The following is a 19726-nucleotide window of genomic DNA, read 5'->3' on the forward strand; positions in this document are numbered from 1 at the left end:
GCGTGGTTGCATCTGGCCTCTTTTTCCTTTTAAGTTCAAATGCATGACTTTTATATTTCACATGCTTCTTTGTATTTTTGCTTCATTCAACAGTAACATTTCATTGTAGAGTAACATAGCATCATACATTCAAATCTGTCTTTTAGATAGATTGGTAGATTTAAATTTTCAGTCTCTGTTCAGTCTCTTCCTCACTGTTTTTAGTTTCTGAATATTGTCTCTGGGTTTATGTTGTGTTGTGTTGTGTTCTAGCGGTAGAATGGCAGCTCCCATTGTGGCCGATGTTTAATTCCAGTTGATGTTGTGTGAAGCCCCCCCCCCCCAGCTATCCGTGTCGCTCTGTGTGGACTTCCTTGTCTGTGTTGTGTGTGCTAGCTCTGTGTCGCTCATGTTTTCTCTCTGCATCTGATTGGAAAGATATCCTCAGTCCGTCCACAGCGTTGTTTAGCTTCTTGTTTTATGTTCATTTATAGTATAGATTTTCCCCAATGTTTTCAAGAGTTCCAATTTCACAAAAACAAAATCATTTGCTGTAGCTTAGATAGATGGATAGATGGATAGATAGATAGATAGATAGATAGATAGATAGATAGATAGATAGATAGATAGATAGATAGTAACTTTATTGATCCCGAGGGAAATTCAAGTTTCCAGCATCACAGTTCCATAGTGCAAACATATTAGTAAAAAGGCACAAGTAAATAGTACAAAGTGTGTGTATATATATATATATATATATATATATAAATATGTATATATATATAAAAAAGAAAAATATACCAGATATAAGAATACCAGGAGATGAAGAAAACTGTTAAAAATGAATATAGTGCCGGGAAACAACTGAGATACGGGACTATTAATAATGTGAATATAGTGCAAAAAGTGATTATAGTGCTAGATAATAAAATATAGGAGATGTAGAGACCAGGGGATTAAGAAATGCCAAATATGGAATATAATGCGGGATAAGAACTGAAGGTAGAGAGATTTTTAGACTAAAGTGCAGAATAAAGATGTACATTGTTTGTAGAATAGTATTTCAAACTGTTGTAGGGATTTACTGTAGAGGTAGATTTTCACTTTAAGATAATTACGATGCTCACGCTCTAAACAATGGAAGAGTTATTTTTATTATTTTCATTGTTTAATAATTTGTCAGTTATTTTCTCTATTAATCGATTAGTTGTTAGTTAGAGTTGTTTGATCTATAAAAAGGCAGAAAATGGTGAAAAATGTCGATCAGTATTTCCCAAAGCCCAAGATGACGTCCTCAAATGTCCACAACTCAAAGATATTCAGTTTACTGTCATAGAGGAGGAAAGAAACCAGAAAATATTCACATTTAAGAAGCTGCAATCAGAGAATTTAGACTTTTTTCCTTAAAATAATTACTCAAAGCGATTATCAAAATAGCTGCCGATTAATTTAATAGTTGACAACTAATTGATTAGTCGATTAATTGTTGAAGGTCTAGTAGGAGCTGAGAGAAATTGGACTCTTGTGTCTTCTATTATAGTGCATGTGTAGCGTATGTAGTGACCCTCTCTAGTTTGTGATTAGTGCTTACAACCTGTTCAGCCTTGTTAACCTGGTAGATTATAAACTGTGTTGTTGTGCTGTTGTTGTCTTTGTGTTCTGTATGTTTTGTTCTCATTTTGGCCCCTGTTTTTGGAGTGGCTCTCTGTAACATTGCTGTTAATTGAGCTTCTTTTCATTACAGGATGAGCTGTCGGACTTCTCCGGCTCCAAGTCCACCACGGCCTCGGACACGGAGAAGGGAGACGGGAACAGTAAGAGCACGGAGGTGCAGGCTGCACCGGGGACCAGGTCCATATCAGTGGGTACGGTCAAACATCATGAAACTGCACAATGTGTGGCCTTACTCTTTTTTAAAAACATCCTTGTCTGATACAAAATGTAGTAGATTTTCACTCACATGCAGTTTCCTTCCTTCTCTTTGGTGTTTCTGGATGTCCTCTCTGCTGTGTCTCACGCAGGTTTGCCTGAGAATGAGGACAGCTCAGATGTGAAGGACATCATCGAGTCCACCCCGGAGCTGGACATGGATGCCATCGGATACAAACCCTCCAGGTATCACAGAGAACACGGCCAGTCAGGCCAGTTTTAAAACTAAAGTTTCACCAGGTAGCGTAAAACATCCCCTCCCTGCTCTCATTCCTCTCCTCTAGTACTCCGACTAAAGGCATCGAGAATCTGGCATTTGACCGAAACACAGACTCTCTGTTTGAGGAGCTGTCGTCTGCGGGCACCGGGCTCATCGGGGACGTGGATGAAGGAGCCGACCTGCTGGGTGAGTTAAAACTTTATCTTCGTTGGAGCAAAGAAGCACTGAAATGGAATAACGTAGCAGAAATCCTCTGAATGCAGTTCGTCTGTTTTGTGTTGGATAGTCACTATAAAATGTCTTTATTCATCGAATTGACTTAATGATTTTTTCTGTATTTACAATACACAATGGGTTGTTGTGTAAGATCTCAGTTTCCAATGTTTTGCATGTAAATGTTATTTGTGACAATTATACCATGGCCATGGAAAATACTCGTTTGTAATTTGCTGGTAGGTGTATAGATTGCAGCTTCTGGACACTTAACAACGACAGCAACAACGCTACCTCATGACAAGTAACCGCGGCAGTGCTACTGCAGGGCTGAGTTTTCTCTTCCATTCTCCAGTAAACTTGCCTCGGCGACGCGCTTTGAGTTCAGGCTGGTGCACGCCAAGGGTAGAGTACGAGCAGGGAGGAGTCTGATTGGTTCTTTCCAAGCGGGCCGTGAGGCAGTGATTGGTAGACGTTTTTACAGGATTACAGCAGCTACTGATGACGGCTCTTTTCCGGTCCTTTTTCAGAGCTCATAAGTAATGGATCGCTGACCATTTCAACCAATAGAACAAATAGTGTCTAGTGGAGAACATCGTCAACCCTGCCTTTAAGATATTTAAACATTTAAAAATAGGTGACGGCCTATTCGTTTCTTATTTTGTAAGTGGCCATGGTATAATAATAATAATTCACTAAATGAGTTGCTTTGAGGTGTCCTGATAATAAATAATAGACTCTGTAGAGCAAATATGACCTTATCACTTCATGATGTGTTTCTTTGCCAAAGTTTAAGATTGTGACATCAGAGAATTATTTAAAATGATTTAGTGAAATGTGTTGCATACATACTGATGAACATTTCTCACATCTGTAATCACTGCTTTTCTGGGTTTTAACGTCTCTCTACTGCCTGCTGTGTTTGGCTAGCAGCCGATGCTCTACTGATATTATACTAGTGTTTAAACTCATTGTAACTCCCAACACCTGCTGTTTGCTGCGATGCTACACCTCCTGCTTTGGTCCAGCTGTTATACAGTACGCAGTGTTAGCCATCCACCCATGTTAACATCACCTCTCTCTCTCCCGTATCTCATCCTCTGGCTTTTGTCCATAATCCCAGTGGAGTACTCTGGTGTGTATGACCTTAAACCTTTCCTCTTAGTTAAACACTCTTCTGTGATATGTCCCCTTTGACCTCTACTCATTAGTCACTTTCTGCCATCGTTACCGCTCACCGCTTCTTCTTCTTCTTCTTCATTGTGTTTGATAACAGTTGGTTCAGTAATGCAACGGTCTACTCATGACTACTGACAAAGTTCAATGCATGGATGATGGAGTTCAATGCTTCCTTTGTTGGCCTAACTGTTCTTTTTACAGTTTCTTTTTTTGCCCTCCTCTGTACCGCTGCGATTGTAACTTAAAGCTTTAGAGACCCAACAGCATCTTTTTGCTTGTGGAGTCAACAGCTACGCGTTTAGCTCTGGCTCCGTCATCATTTTGGTCATTTCACTGTCTCAAACTATATCCGCATTTCTTTCTCTCTCTCTCTTCCTTGTTCTTTCCGCCTGACTTGGATTGCATGGTTTTCTCAGACCTTAGTTTGATTGGTAAGACCCCACCCACTCTATCCATCCTTCTCCTGTCCGTCATGTGACGTGTGCCGTGGGTTTGTGTGTTTTGTGCTAGTTTCTTGTAATGTGAAACCTATAGCGACAAATATCTCACTCGGAGATATTTCACATCCTTCTGTACGTAGTGTCTTGTTTGATTTTACCCCCGTAAGAATAATCTAGAGTACTGCATCTTAATCTGTAGTGCTTATGTACAGTAGTCACCGCTCCGGCTTGTTGTCAAACTGCTTTTTTTAACGTAATAAAACTCTAATTTCATCATCGACTCTGTTCAGGAATGGGCCGGGAAGTTGAAAATCTCATTCAGGAGAATTCACAGCTGCTCGAGACAAAGTAAGTTCATAATGAGTCATGACGTTGATGATGTGATGTCTTCTTAAATCCGACAGTATTTAACTAAAATGTTCCCCGTGTGTCCAGGAACGCTCTGAACGTGGTGAATAAAGACTTGATATTGAAGGTGGACGAGTTGACCTGTGAGAAGGAGATGCTGCAGGGAGAGATGGAGGCCGTGCTGCAGGCCAAGACCAAGCTGGAGGACAAGGCCAGAGAGATGGAGGAGGAACTCAAAAAGTAGGTCAACAGTCACAGCAGGCATCATGTTCATTGTAATAATAATAATAAAATAATGACAGAACATTATTAAATAACATTTCTATCATATGTATATTTTGCAGAGTGCGAGTGGAGATGGAGGAAGTGAAACACAAAACTAAAGAAGACGAAGATGTGAGTATTTTGCATTTGCACAACAACGTCTGAGGCTGTAGACATACTGTATGTCTAATACAAACACACAGTAGGGCTGCACGATTATGGCCAAAATGATTGTTTTGATCAATATTGAGATCACCATTATCCATAGATTTTTAGGGACAAAATATTTTATTGCAATTTCACATTTACAGTATATAAACAGAGCTTTCTCTTCCATGTTGTGCTAAATTACAACTGTCAAAAATGCTATATGTTATCCTTTTACTTTGCTATTGTCATCTATAGTGGTTATTTACATAAAAACACACAATTCAAATGATTAGGAAATTAATGATTGTATATTTATTTAAATATTTGCTTTGATTAAAAAAAAAAAATCTTGGCATTAGTAGTTTTAATTATATGTTGTAATCTGTTTAGAGCTAGTGATAGGATGTTAAACAGGTCATAATTCCCTCTATTATCTATTTTATATTGCTGTGAAAACATCTTCAAACGACTGTAGTTATTCAAGTTTCTCGCCAAAAACTACATTTTACAAATGAACACATCAAGATAAGAATTCACCTTTGCCTAATACTTTTTTTAGAATAGCGCTGAATCTGAATAGAGCTTGAACGCATCATAATGAAACTCAATGCAACCTCCGTTAACAGTTAGCTGTTGCTGTGCTGCCCACCGGCTGCTAACAGCTAATGTTAACTTGGCTCTGTAGCATTATCAGCGTGTCCGGATTTTAGACGCCGTTAGTCTCGAGCCCCCCCGGTACCTGCGATACTGTAGAAAAACGAGAATTGTCACGTTTTCAGATTTTGGCATCGACTAAATCGGTTCTTCTTCTCGGTGACATCCCTAATACAGCATACAACATGTCTGCCCTGTTTCTGTCATGATGTAGCTCATTCCCATAATGATAAATGTATTTCTGCGTGGTCACGTGTGGGTTTGATCGTGTGCTACCACAGAGCGACGTACCTACAGCCCAGAGGAAGCGCTTCACCAGAGTGGAAATGGCCAGAGTGCTGATGGAGAGGAACCAGTACAAAGAGAGACTGATGGAGCTGCAGGAAGCCGTGCGGTGGACAGAGATGATCAGGTACAAACGTACACATGTACATACGTAATCACATTATTGTTTACATTAAGATTATTATTGGAGTGTCTTATTGGTTGTCACTAATCGTACCAGACAGTGGTAAAGTCTAACTCATACTAACTTAATCCCAGTGTCTAATTGTTCTGTGATTGTTTTCTTAACTTAAAGCTGAAACCTATAACTTTACCCACCGGTGAAAACATCACTGTTTAAAACGACGCAATGACCGTGTAACATGAGAAGGATATTTTTATGAATTGGATGGTGTTGCTGCTGTCGAAACGACTTCCACAAAACAGACGGAATACATTCATGACATATCGACTAAACAAGGGATTTCATCTTTATGTGCAAAAGGCAGAAGGACATCCTCAACCCGTGTGTGTCTTCAAACTGACAACAGGTAACATGATGTCATCTTGTCGTCTCCTTTAGGGCCTCGAGAGAAAACCCAACACTCACAGAGAAGAAGAAATCCAGCATCTGGCAGTTGTAAGTCCTCCTCAATTTACAGTTCTACTACCTTTGTCAGGGCGTTGATTTTAACAGCCTATAGAGAGACTAAGTCCCGCCCCTTCCGGTGCATCACCATTGGACCTTATTTTAATTGAAAAACATAGGAACGGTAGTCAACAGAGAGAGACAAATATTTTTTTGTAGTTTGAATTGTGCCATGAATCACACATATGATGTTTGTCATTTAAAACATAATTTTGCAAGTCAAGAAAGTCTCAGTTTGTTGTAAAACTCAGACTGTGAAAATACGTCATTAGAAAGACGACACACACAGAAGTGTGTAAGTGATGTCTCTCTCTCTCTGAAGCTACGATGTGTTTCCTACTGGGATGAACTCACACACAGCAACAACTATCTGATCCATCTTTCTCTTCCCGGCTGATAAAAAGACCAGGAGTCTCTGGATAAAACACATCAGGTCAGATAAAGGTTCATTAGACCAGGGGTCAGCAACCTTTACTATCAAAAGAGACATTTTAGGCAAAAGAAAAAAAAAGAAATCTGTCTGGAGCTGCAAAACATTTGATCATTGTGATGAAGGTAACACAGTTTATAGTCTAAGTATTTAGTATATAAGTCTGATGCAGTGAGGGCCAAAGAGACAATGTACAACGGAGTATTAGGGCCACATTGAGGGAAAAAACATCTTCTTGACTTAAATGGACAAACATCCTATGTGTGATTCAAACAGGATCAAAAGAATATTTGTCTCCGTTGACTAAGGTCCCCTGGGGTCCACCTGAAGGGGCGGGACTTATGCTCTCTGTAGAGGTCAACTCCTCCTGTGACGTTTTCTCTCAACTATTCAAATACATGTTTTCTCCTCTTCTCCCGGGATGTGCGGTTGAATTGGCAGCATTAGGTAAAGATGGTTTAATAAACCTCCACCCAGCCAAACCTCTCTCTCTTTCCCTCCGTTGACACAGAACTGCTCCTCCATTACAAACGGATCCAAACTCTGATGTGTCTTTATCCATCAGTCTTTACTCTCTCTCTCTCTCTCTCTCTCTCTCTCTCTCCGTGCAGTGCATCAAATGTTGTTATCACTAAGACATGAACTCTCCTTGTCTCCTTGTCTCCTTGTCTCCTGTCTCCTGCCTGCTGTGTGCTGTTTTTGATGTTTTCTTACTCTGTTTGCTTAAAGGAGCTAAAGAGGGACCGAGTTCCCCCCCGCAGCCTAAATACATGTACATGTTCTGTCTTAAGTGAGGTCGTACCTGCAGATCAGGATGCTTTCTCTTTTAGGACTGTCCCCTCTTAGTCGATTAGTCGACTAATCGGTCCTTTTGGTCTTAGCCGACTAAGATTTCTTTACTCAGTTAGTCGTTTTTTATGCTTTTTTTGTGCTGAATGACTTATTTCTAACTCTATCTAACTTATGAGCACATCTCTGGTAAACAGCAGATTTAAAGTGGTGCTTTTGTGTGATTCTTTGTGGAGAAACTCAGATTTACAGATTAGTCGACAAAAATAATTTCTTTGGTGGAGGACAGCCCTAATCTTTTATTATAGTAGATTTAGTAGATATGTTCTCTTTGTTTTATCCGGCTTATTTAAGTACATATTAAGAAAATATTGACAAACATGCATAAGCTAATACCTCCAGTCAGTGGTGGGAGATGATAACTCATAAATCAGTGTTCAGTCTGCTGTGAATTTAACTCAATATGTTTATATATTGTAACAATGTTTTCCCCATCTTTTTTCTGCATTGTGTAGTTGACATGGAAAATATGATTGGAACATTATTTTGAAATAATGAATTAGACATTAAGATATTTAATTTGCCTTTCTGGAACTGAAGTTTTTAATCCGTTAATCTTGCTAAATGGTTTACCTAAACCAGGGGTCAGCAGCCTGCGGCTCCGGAGCCACATGCGGCTCTTTAGCTCCTCTCCAGTGGCTCCCTGTGGAGCTTTTAAAAAATTTGTGGAAATCAATAACTGTTTTTTTGTTTACATTTTCATTTTTATTTATCATTGTTGTAGGTCTATGGTACGACGGTATGACGGAGTATTAGGGCCACATTGAGGGAAAAAAATCAATCTAAGATTTCCAGAATAAAGTCATAATATTATAAAGTACAAATTTTACGTGTTATTTAATTTTTTTCTCGTAAAGTTCTGACTTTATTCTGGAAATCTCCGATTTTTTTCCCTCAATGTGGCCCTAATACTTCGTAGTACATTGTCTCTTTGGCCTCATTAGACTTATATACTATATACTTAGACTATAAACTGTGTTACCTTCATCACAATGATCAAATGTTTTGCGGCTCCAGACAGATTTTTTGATAGTAAAGGTTGCTGACCCCTGACCTATACATACAGTAAGTGTAAAACCATCTAACTTGACACTTAGATGCTTGGTGCTAAAGACACAATTTGTTTAGTGCTTAAAAAGTGTTGATGTTCAATACATCCACAGTCAGCTGTTCCACGACTCCCAGCATGCTTTACGTGAATGTGGGTGTCCGTTCCTTGGTTGTTTCGGTTGGTTGGTGACCCCCCTTCCTTACCTTGCTTTTTCCCTGCTCTCTCCTGTCTGCTCTGTTTCTCCTCTTGGCTTTCTGTAACTTTGCCACCTGCAGCTTCAGCAGACTGTTTAGCTCCTCCGCCAGTTCCCCCACTATGAAGAAGGTGGAGTCCCAGTCCAACATCAAGTACAACGCCCCCGGCGGCATGGTGAAGAGGAGCAGCACCTTCTCCCAGTTCCCCACGGAGAAGTCCAAGACCTTCGACTTCCTCAATGAAGAGTGAGTAACGGAGCCGAGTGACTTGGTGTGTTTTATCGAGGTGGACGTGTTGAGGGAAATTCAGAAAAAGGCTCAAAATGTTAAACGGATATTGATACAAATCCCAAAAACCCTAGAAACATATGCCTATTATCAATGATTACATTTTAATAATTCAATTTTAATTATTTTCCCAGAATACAATAAACATTGCATTGCGAGCAATTTGGGTTTGATGTCCATCGTGATTCATTCCCAAGATTTATGAGGGAATATTATTTTCAGAATCAGAAATACTTTATTGATCCCCTGAGGGGGAAATTGGGACGCTACAGTTGCTCTTATAAAAACATAAAGAAATATAAGAATATAGAACTAAAGAGAGTAAGTAACATATAAATTATGTACATAATGCTACAATATATAACGCAATATATGTAGAGAAATATAAGTAAATAATACAAATGAGAATATGTTATATGTGCATTAAAGACATACATATATAACCTATAACCAGAGTGCAAATAAATAATAATAATGCTGAGAAGTGGGATCTGTTAAGTGTGTAATTATAGTATAGATATGAATTAAATAATAATATTTCTTGAAATGTAAAGTATAAATTCAGTATTAATGCCAGGGTATTGCACAATTGAGTTATTGCACAAATCACTGCACAGTTGAGTTAAGTCAGTAACTGTCCTGCTGTAATGTGCATGTATATATAACGTATATTTAAGCTGATGACGTTTCTCTCTCTTTGCTCGTCTTGTAGGAAGGATCAGTGCAGCTCGCCATCGCGTAAAGAGCAGAAGCGAGCCCAGTACAGACAGGTGAAGGCCCACATGCAGAAGGAGGATGGACGAGTCACTGCACACGGCTGGAGCCTGCCCAGCAAGTACAAGGTAGGAAAGGAAGGATGGAACAGAGGAAAGAGGAGTAGGAGGAGTAGGAGGACATATGGCTGTTTTTTTAACTTTGCCGTGCTCTTGTAAAGACAACAGTTATTTAAATTGTCCAGCAGATGGAGCTCAACCTCAGTAGATTACATCGAGGTACCAGTGACAGAATGCAGTTTCATTTACTCATTTCTTTCTTCTGTGCCTTTATGAACTCTCTGTTCATGTTCATTTAAGAAAATGTAATTTACTTACTTATTTACTTATGCATTGCACACAGACATACTGTAGGTGCACATGGGTGTTTTCAAAGTCTGCCACTGTGGAAACACCCTCAGACGACAAAATCGAGACAATTGCAAACAAGGAAGTGACTCATAATTCCCGATGTTAGGAAGCGTGAGTCATGCTGAATCTAAAAACCATGTGTATGATGTCTGTGTGTTTAGATTGGAGTTATATTGAGTTATGACTCAGAGAACGAGCTCAGCTCACGCTTCACGTCTCTCCCCTTCAATTCTCCTGCGTCACAGTTAGACACAGACTAAAGTGAAATATATAAGAGCTGAAGAAGAAATAGAAATGGATGGTTATTTTTTTAACCTAGTATCTGCAAAACATGTTAATTAAAAACACAAACCAGCATATTAAGCATTGAAATCAAGCAGATGCCCAGTAGCTTTGCTAGCAGGTGCAATTTTCATGTTTTGCAACAGCCAATTTGCAGAATACAGAGTTACGAACAGATGTATTGATTATGTTGCTCTTCTGTCTAAATGTGGGTGTTCATCTGTTTTAAAAGCCTGTGTCCTTTGCATGTGTTGGTTCTACCCCGATAGGTGGCAAATGGTGGACAGGTGGAGAATAAAATGAACTTACCTGTGCCAGTATACTTGAGACCTCTGGATCAGAAAGATGCTTCTATGAAGGTACGTGAGTCAACAACCAGATAACATTTAGACCAGGGGTCAGCAACCTGCAGCTCTTTAGCCCCCTCCAGTGGCTCCCTGTGGTTTTTAAAAAACTGTTCTTTGTTTACATTTTCATTTTAATTTATCATTATTGTAGGTCTATGGCACGACGGTACGACAAGTATTAGAACTACATTGAAGAATAAAAATAAATCGGAGATTTCGAGAATAAAGTCATAATATTATAAAGTAGTAATTTTACGTGTTATTTAATTTTTTTCTGTTAGAATATTTTAAGGTTTTTTTCTCGTAATATTACGACTTTTTTTCTCGTTAAGTTATGACTTTATTCACGAAATATTATGACTTTTTTTCTTGTAAAGTTATGACTTTATTCACGAAATATTATGACTTTTTTTCTTGTAAAGTTATGACTTTATTCACGAAATATTATGACTTTTTTTCTTGTAAAGTTATGACTTTATTCACGAAATATTATGACTTTTTTTCTTGTAAAGTTATGACTTTTTTCTCGTAACATTACGACTTTTTTTTCTCTAAATATTCTGACTTTATTCTCAAAACATCAGATTATTTTTCCCTCAGTGTGGCCCTAATACTCCGTAGTACATTGTCTCTTTGGCCCTCACTGCATTAGACTCATATACTATATACTTAGACTATAAACTGTGTTACCTTCATCACAATGATCAAATGTTTTGCGGGTCTAGACAGATTTTTTTTTTGTTGCCTAAAATGTCTCTTTTCATAGTAAAGGTCACTGACCCCTGAACTAGACAAAAGCAGCATGCCGAGTGCCTTGTTGTACATTTCTTTAAAGTTTCTCTGTGTTCCTCAGCTGTGGTGCGCTGCAGGGGTCAACCTGTCTGGGGGGAGGACACTACCGGAGGTCACGAAGCAGACGAAGGGTTCTCAGAGTAGCCTGGACCAGTTGGAGCAAGAGAGTAAGGTAAGTGATCCAAGGAGGAGGTATCTCAATCTGTAAATCCAGAACGTTTGGTTTCAAACTTTGGTTTAAATTCTGTGGAGGCTGTTTGTTGATTTAGTGTTTGTCCGTAAGGATCAGGAGAAAGGGGAGCCGGAGAAGGAGCTGGTCGTTCAGGACGAGACGTCCAGCAGGGTGTGGGTGTGCACCAGCACCCACTCCTCCACCAAGGTCATGGTGCTGGACGCCACTCAGCCCTCGGACCTGCTCGACAGCTTCTACGCCTGCAACACCCACGTCGTCTGCATAGCCAGCGTTCCAGGTCGGTTCTTTGCTTTTGTCCTCCATGACTGCATAAGTTCTTTTCTACTCTATCAGCACTGAGTTTTGACAGGTTTTGTTTTTACAGGTGTGTTGGAGACTGATTATTTGGCAGGTGAGGAGGTACCCCAAGACCCGGAGGCTAGCCAAGGTGACGGGGTGTCTCTGGCCGGCAGCGTGGCCAGCGTGGGCTCAGCGGGCAGCGATGGTGCCATGGCAGCAGAGGGGACCACCGCCGTCCCCCAGACAGCCGGCGCAGGCATCACCGACCAGCCGGCTGAGCACAGCGGCATCTCGAGCTCAGGTGCAGTAGTTCTCTGCTGAATAAAATGGTTTATTTGTTTTACTGCTAGCATCAAACACAGCGGGGGCTACTAGCTACATCTAACTACAACAACCACTAGGCTGTATCTTTATCATACCGGTTATCCACCCAAACCTTCCTGTATCGTTCATTCACCCTCTCATTAACTCTGCGGTCCTCGATGCCCACAGTTGAGCTGTCCAGAGAGACCAGTCCAGCAGAAGACGGCGTCCCTACGGCGGAAGAGGCGACGGAAGCAACGGAGGCTAACGCCGGCGTGGGCGAAGAAGGAGAGGAGGACCAGGAAGCGGATCAAAACCAGCCAGGAATGTACACGGAGCACGTGTTCACCGACCCGCTGGGGGTCGGACCCACAGACTCCCCTTCTGCTGACGCACAGAGGTGAGCAGTGGTGCTCTAGATCAGAGCTTTTCAGAGTCTGAGACTAACAAAGCTTGGAGGAAGGTGCCCCTCCAGCCCCGCTTAGTTTACTGGCTTAGTTTTGCTCAATTCCTGGATACCTGTGGGATCAACAATTGAGCCAAGATAGCCTAATAATGCTGTTTGACATAACTTCAGACTACACCTAAAACATAAAAAAAGTCTGTGTTAAAGGCATTTATTAGTTTCTGACTCTGGGAAAGTGGAACAAATATTAAAATTCCCCAAAACTGCTGTATCTCTGAGCTACTTCTTCAACCAAATCACACATTTAGGCTTTTCTACATGATCTTCCTTTGATAACTAATGTCATATTTTATTACTTCCATTCACTGAGCCTCCCTTTAAACTGTTTGGAGCCTCCCTTGAAGTCCTCTGCTCTAGATTATCACTTCTAAAATTGTAAGGTGGTTTTAGTAAACGCTAATATATGTAGCGATAATGTTCTTTATTTTCTGAAAAGGTTTTCAAGATGTAAATCGCAATGACTATTTTTTTAAGAAGTGCTTAAGTCCAGCATTTATTAAAAGAGGCTAAAACTCCTTCCACAGTACAAATACACCTTCAGAAAGCAACATTAGAGACAGTAGTTGATGATCAACTGGCCTTTTGAAGTCCGTAGCATCACATTGTCTCTATTTTGAACCATAGAAACCGTGGATAGTCAACTGTTATACAAACTAAACAAGTATGTGTAGTGTTTCTTTCCCTGGAAGGCCTTACAAAATAAGAAAACCATTGATATATAAATGATTTTTAATGCACTTATCACAAGTGTTTTGTACGAAGGGTGCATTTGGAAAAACCTGTAAATCTTCTACCTCCTGTGATCCAGGGGTTGCGGACACGATGGCGAGGCTCTCTTCCCAGAAGACTCGGACCCATCCGACGGGGAGGTCCTGAGGATGAGCAGCGCTCACCCCACCATGTGGCTCGGAGCTCAGAATGGATGGTGAGCAGGACGACAGCCACTAGAGGGCAGCAGCAGCAAACTATAAGAGCTGGCATGAGCATTTACTGTCCTATTTTTATTATGTAAAGATCAAACCAATCCAATAATGATTGTTTTTGTCGGTTTATTTTATCACACAACTTTCATTATGAGCTAATTGATCCACTCATCATGAGCCAGTGCTGCACTCTGACCAGCCTTCCTTCTTCTCTCTGTTTCTGCCTCTCTAGTCTGTATGTGCACTCGTCTGTGGCTCGATGGAGGAAGTGTCTCCACGCCATCAAGCTGAAAGACTCCATCCTCAGCATAGTGTGAGTACAAAGTCGGTTGTGTCGTTGTTCACGGACACACACACACACACACACACACACACACACACACACCAAATATAGATTTATACCTACAGGAAAAAATGTGTAAAGAGACTGTTCATCTCTTGTTCCAGGCACGTTAAAGGGAGAGTGCTGGTAGCGTTGGCTGATGGGACTTTAGCAATTTTCCACAGAAGCATCGGTGAGTCTGTGTGTTAGCGCTTTTTTGCAAAACCTCTAATGGCCGTCTTATGCCACAAAGATCATCGTTTCTCAAGTCTGTTTGTTTTGTCCCGAGCAGACGGTCAGTGGGATTTAACCAACTACCACCTGTTGGACCTGGGCCGGCCTCACCACTCTATCCGCTGTATGACAGTCGTCCATGACAAGGTGTGGTGCGGCTACAGGAACAAGATCTACGTCATCCAGCCAAAGGCCATGAGGATAGAGGTACAGCTGTCACTATATTTAGTTATTGCATAACCATACAATATTCTAAAGTCGCATCATCTCAATCTGTCGTGTCTGAGCAGAAGTCGTTCGACGCTCACCCTCGCAAGGAGAGTCAGGTGCGGCAGCTGGCCTGGGTCGGAGACGGTATCTGGGTGTCCATCCGACTGGATTCAACTCTACGCTTGTTTCACGCCCACACCTACCAGCACCTCCAGGACGTGGACATCGAGCCCTACGTCAGCAAGATGCTGGGTAACCGTCCTCTTCTCTGAACTACCGACTAGTCATTTCTCTCAGAAATCTCTTCTGACGGTCATCTGACGAGAGACCATTGTTTTGTTGTTTTGGGTTATTTTGAATGCAGAGTCTTTATGTTTCAGGTAGATCCTGAACTCCTCCTGATCTTTTGCACATGGATTGAAAACATCAAACAAGTGTGTGTTGTGTGTGTTGCAGGTACCGGTAAACTGGGCTTCTCCTTTGTGAGAATCACGGCTCTGGTGGTGTCCTGCAGCCGACTCTGGGTGGGGACAGGAAACGGCGTCATCATCTCCATCCCGCTGTCTGAAGGTATCGTACACCCCTCCCCCCCCACATACAGTACAACAGTCTCCTGACATTCCCTTTTGTTTTCATGAGGCTGTGTAACAGCATAAGTGTTCATATAGGAACGTGTTTTTACTGAAAAGCACATTTCTGACTGGACTTTGCTCTTCCAAATGATGTTTTGCTGGATGTTTTGAAACAAAACTCATCATTTTCATGAATGAATTGTGTGTGGTTTAAAGAAATAAGTCACATTTTAGAAAAAAAATACACTTTCTCACAGAGTTAGATGAGAAGATTAGGACCAGTCTTTATATCTTTATGATAGATATGAAGCTTCCTGAACCAGCAGAGACTCCAGGAAGTCACTGCACCCAACAAAGAAGTAGTCCGGCACATAACCTCCCCCCCTGTAAAACCACAACTTGTTGTTTTGTTATGCTTTAGTATGTGTACGGATTATATAAACTCAATATATACTATATACACTCTTAGCAAGAAAGCAAATATGCATATTTCCCCAAATGAGGAACTATTCCTTTAAAATAAATGCTCACTTTGGCATGATGTTCAAACCAAACCTCTTTAAATCCTGGCTGCTAGACATCCTCTCTGCATCTCGCTGTGTATTTACGTCCTAGATTTCTCTCAAAGCACCTTCAGACAATGCAGCAATTGTTTCCAACCAGACGCTACTTGTTGAATAAAAGACAACCGGGTTGCCATGGATACAGGTCTCACTGTGTCACTGTGTAGCTCGCACGTCTCCATATTCTTCCTTTTTTTTCCATTCTGTGCATCACTTGTTTCTTGTTTTCCATCTTGACCTTGCTCCTGACATGTGAGTGTGAATATGTGAGAAAGTGTTGCAGAGCTACTGTAGGTCCTCTTTTTGTTTAACTTCTAGCTTCTCTCCTAATCGGTGGTCCGAAGCATCGATCTCTCTTTTTGCACGTGTGTCTCACTTTGTTTATGCTTTCAGAAACAATGAGAGCAAACAGACATGAACTCACAGACCTCTCTGCTGTCTGTCTGAAAGACTGAAGGCCGCCTCTGCTCATAACCTGCTTTGTCTAGTGGCTCAGTCAGCCATTAACACTGATGATCTTTGATACAGTTCTTTCTCTCAACCTTTTGTCGGAGACTGAGATGTGATCGTCTCACCTTTTTGTCTTTCGCAGAGCTCCCTTCGCCCGCCGCCGGCCTTCTGGTGCAGAACCCAGATAAAATGCATATTGTGACATCAATAGCTTTTATATTAATCTCTTTCTGATTCTGCAGCCAACAAGACAACGGGAATAGTGCCAAATCGGCCCGGCAGCGCTGTACGGGTTTACGGTGATGACGGTTCAGACGGCTCCGTGCAGGGCAGCTTTGTGCCATACTGCTCCATGGCCCACGCCCAGCTGTGTTTCCACGGACATCGAGATGCCGTCAAGTTTTTTGTCACCGTGCCAGGTAAGCCACAGCTTTAGAATCAAGTGGCAGAAACGGTGACAAATGCTGCCACATTAATAACCATTAACCACGTGTATGGGTCAAATGTATAAGCTATCACAAACCAATAGGCAGTGCCACCATTTATATTTGTGGCATTTATGTAGAGCTGCAATAATACATTTAAAAAAAAAAAAAAAAATTATCAGAAATTATTTTAATAATTAATTGTTTCGTAATTTTTCAAGCAAAAACAAAGCCAAAAATGTGTTGATTGCAACGTTTCAAATGTGACCATTTCCTGCGTTTTATATTGTTGTAAATACAATATATTTGAGTTTTGTACTGTTGGTCGGACAAAACAAGACATTTGAAGACCTTGGACGGGTGTTTTTTTTACTACTTTTTGACATTTCATAGACTAAACAATCATTCAAGAAAATAATCTGCTAATTTTTGATAATGAAGACAATTGTTAGTTGCAGCCCAGCATTTATGCATTATTATGCACAATTTTGTGATTTTGTTTTGATCGAAAATAAATCAATCAATCAAACTTTATTTATAGAGCACCTTTCAAACAAGTCAAATGCAATTGAGAAGATTGACAAAAATATAGTGTTAAAAATGGATTTAGAGACTAATGCACACCAAAACAACTAAGATAAAAGTTCACTGAATAAGAAAGCAATAAGAGATGGGTATTTAAGATAATAAAAGATAAATAAAATACCAGGAAATAAAAATAAATACATAAAAAGTATGAAACTACACAAAATAAGCAGATTGTATTAAAATAATACAATTTTAATAAAATAGAATAAAAGAGATAATAATGATCAGCAATAAAATGTTGATTAAATAAAATGGAGTAAAAAAAACACTATAATGATGATGATAAATAAAATAAGTGTAACAATAAAAAACATAAAATTATAAAACACTACATAAAAGCCAGATTAAATAAATGGGTTTTTAGTTTACGTTTAAAAAAGATCAATATCTTCAGTTCCTCTCAGGTCCTCTGGAAGGTTGTTCCAGCGTCTGAAAGCAGCATCACTAAATGTTTTTGTTTCTGCTTTGTGGAACAACTAAAAGAGAAGAACCGGAGGATCTGGTGGGCCTTCCTGGTTCATAAACCAAAAGTATTTCTGCAAGGTAGTCTGGTGCAAGGCCGTGTAGTGCCTTATAAATTAATAAAATCATTTTAAAATCAATATGAAAACTAACAGGTAACCAGTGTAAAGACTCTAAAATAGGCATAATTTGTGCTCTCCTTTTGGTTTTAGTCAGCACTCGTGCTGCAGAATTTTGAATTAGTTGTAGCTGTAGTTGTAATGAAAGCTTTGACATTTAAGTCATTCTGAAGTCCATTATGAAGTAAAAATGGGAGCTGCTTCCAGATTACAGCTTCCCCTCATTACTTGTAAAAAAAAAAAATGTTGAGACTCGGCCGTTTGACTTTTTGCTCCAGGTCAGGCGATGCCTCCTCCAGGCAGCGCAGATTCAGGCTCTGATGACCCTCCATCTGAATCCTCTGACTCAGCAAACTCTGAGCCCAAAACCCACCTGGTCATGAGTGGAGGTGAAGGCTACATCGACTTCAGAATGGGTGAGTATGTCACACCACTGGCACCATTAACAAAACACAGATGTATTGCAAAGTGTTTTACCTTAGGTAGAGCCAACAAGTAGCGTTGATTTTTCCCCGTAGTGAAATGCAAAATATTAAAGGTTGCATGTGAATGCATATGAAAAGTGAGCTGTTTACTATACTGTCTGACTTAAAGGTGCTGAATTTGAAATTCAGAGCATATCTTTAAACCTATTCAAACTTGACAACATAAACATTCTAAATGGGCGCCTTTGTATTTCCTGTTGCAATGTTTGTTAATGCAGTAGCTGACAGGAAGTAAACTTGGACCAAAGTTGTTGCCCTAGCAACACAATAAAAAGGTCTATTGCCTCCAAACGTCTCTCAACATGCTGAGCCGACGACGCTAAGAGCGCTAACGGTGCTAAGAGCGCTACGCTTCTGCGACAATGTCGTCATTATCAGCGGCGTTATCAGCTGTAAGCGCAGTATGAGAGCAGTGCAGAGCGGCGGCCGTGAGCTAGCTTCACATGCACGAACACTAAAAGCATGCACAGCCGGTCTGGCTACGTAAACAAAACTCAGAGAAGCTCCCATACAGAGGGAGATTGACTTCATTCTCTGCTCAGGTAGACATTACTCCTCTATATCTTCACATCAGCAGGTAGTTGTTTGCTGTTATATTAATGCTCTGAATATCGTATAGAGAAGTTGGTTAAACTGGTGCCCGATGTCTCCACGGTCTGCACACCTGGTACGCTGTTTGTTTTGACTCATCGTCCTCCTCCTCAGGTGATGAAGGCGGTGAGTTGGACGGTTTATCAGAGCCAACAGCCAGCCAGCAGTCACCGCCTACCAAGGCCGAGCGGAGCCACCTCGTCGTCTGGCAGGTCACGACCTCTCATGATTGAAAACAAAAGAAAAGAAAAAAAATCACAGACTGTCGTGTCCAACTCGTGGGCCGCCCACCAAACCCCCCGCATGTCCTCGAAGTTTTTAATTTGATATTACTGATTGTTCTTAATGCCTGAATAGTTGACTACTTTGTAAAAAAACAACAGTTATTTTTAGTCCATGTTTTGTACAGTTTATTCTTTATGAATTTTGAATTAGGTAAGGATTATGTTAACTTAAAGAATACGTCCAGGGTCCAAGTGTTCCCCTTTCCGCTGGGTTGCATGTTGGAAAAGCTGGTTGCACGCTGGGAAAAAGGGCAACGCAACTAAAGTTGTGGGCACAGTTTGATCAGGTAATGTGTGGAAGTTGTTGGTGGACGTGAAAGATAAAAAGGGAAAAGCACTTGGAGAAGTAAGTCATTAAAAAAAGGGAGCAGAAAGTTGAACTGAAGTATATTTTATATTAAACACGCATAAGACTTTTACATTTGTAAACCACATGGCTGTACATGTGTGAGCGTCAGGTGTGTGTATGCATTCACTGAGCAGTATCTTACCCATTCGGGCTGGGTCTCAAAATATGTTCCCTACTAGTCCAAATTTCAAAAAGGTTCAATTCTTTGAGCGTGTAATCTGAGGCAAATCACTCTCCTATATGGTCTGGTTTTTAGAAAAGC

General features: G+C 40.5%; 1 protein-coding gene and 1 long non-coding RNA gene across 10 annotated transcripts in view; both read left to right on the forward strand.

The window, feature by feature from the left end:
* spag9a (sperm associated antigen 9a) overlaps positions 1-19489 on the forward strand; it is a 35954-nt gene extending 16465 nt beyond the window's left edge. For 3 of the 9 annotated variants that reach the window (XM_037792396.1, XM_037792397.1, XM_037792404.1), the window contains 26 exons: positions 1724-1844; positions 2001-2094; positions 2193-2314; positions 3465-3476; positions 3937-3951; positions 4251-4308; positions 4396-4548; positions 4653-4704; positions 5658-5788; positions 6224-6280; positions 8895-9059; positions 9814-9943; positions 10777-10866; positions 11708-11818; positions 11930-12116; positions 12204-12419; positions 12611-12821; positions 13696-13812; positions 14043-14123; positions 14258-14325; positions 14425-14573; positions 14657-14828; positions 15033-15146; positions 16404-16580; positions 18034-18171; positions 18946-19489. In XM_037792396.1, coding sequence (XP_037648324.1) covers positions 1724-1844; positions 2001-2094; positions 2193-2314; positions 3465-3476; positions 3937-3951; positions 4251-4308; positions 4396-4548; positions 4653-4704; positions 5658-5788; positions 6224-6280; positions 8895-9059; positions 9814-9943; positions 10777-10866; positions 11708-11818; positions 11930-12116; positions 12204-12419; positions 12611-12821; positions 13696-13812; positions 14043-14123; positions 14258-14325; positions 14425-14573; positions 14657-14828; positions 15033-15146; positions 16404-16580; positions 18034-18171; positions 18946-19064 — 3060 coding nt within the window. In that variant the 3' untranslated portion in view covers positions 19065-19489. The remainder of the gene's footprint in view (positions 1-1723; positions 1845-2000; positions 2095-2192; positions 2315-3464; positions 3477-3936; positions 3952-4250; positions 4309-4395; positions 4549-4652; positions 4705-5657; positions 5789-6223; positions 6281-8894; positions 9060-9813; positions 9944-10776; positions 10867-11707; positions 11819-11929; positions 12117-12203; positions 12420-12610; positions 12822-13695; positions 13813-14042; positions 14124-14257; positions 14326-14424; positions 14574-14656; positions 14829-15032; positions 15147-16403; positions 16581-18033; positions 18172-18945) is intronic. The other 6 variants (XM_037792403.1, XM_037792405.1, XM_037792398.1 and 3 more) reach the window with 5 other exon arrangements.
* LOC119501790 lies at positions 681-986 on the forward strand. Its single transcript, XR_005209922.1, has 2 exons — positions 681-715; positions 771-986. It is a non-coding gene; the product is annotated as an uncharacterized LOC119501790 (long non-coding RNA).
* Positions 19490-19726: the final 237 nt, after the last annotated feature.

The sequence above is a fragment of the Sebastes umbrosus genome, chromosome 14 (genome assembly GCF_015220745.1).
Source record: "Sebastes umbrosus isolate fSebUmb1 chromosome 14, fSebUmb1.pri, whole genome shotgun sequence".
NCBI classification, from domain to species: domain Eukaryota; kingdom Metazoa; phylum Chordata; class Actinopteri; order Perciformes; family Sebastidae; genus Sebastes; species Sebastes umbrosus.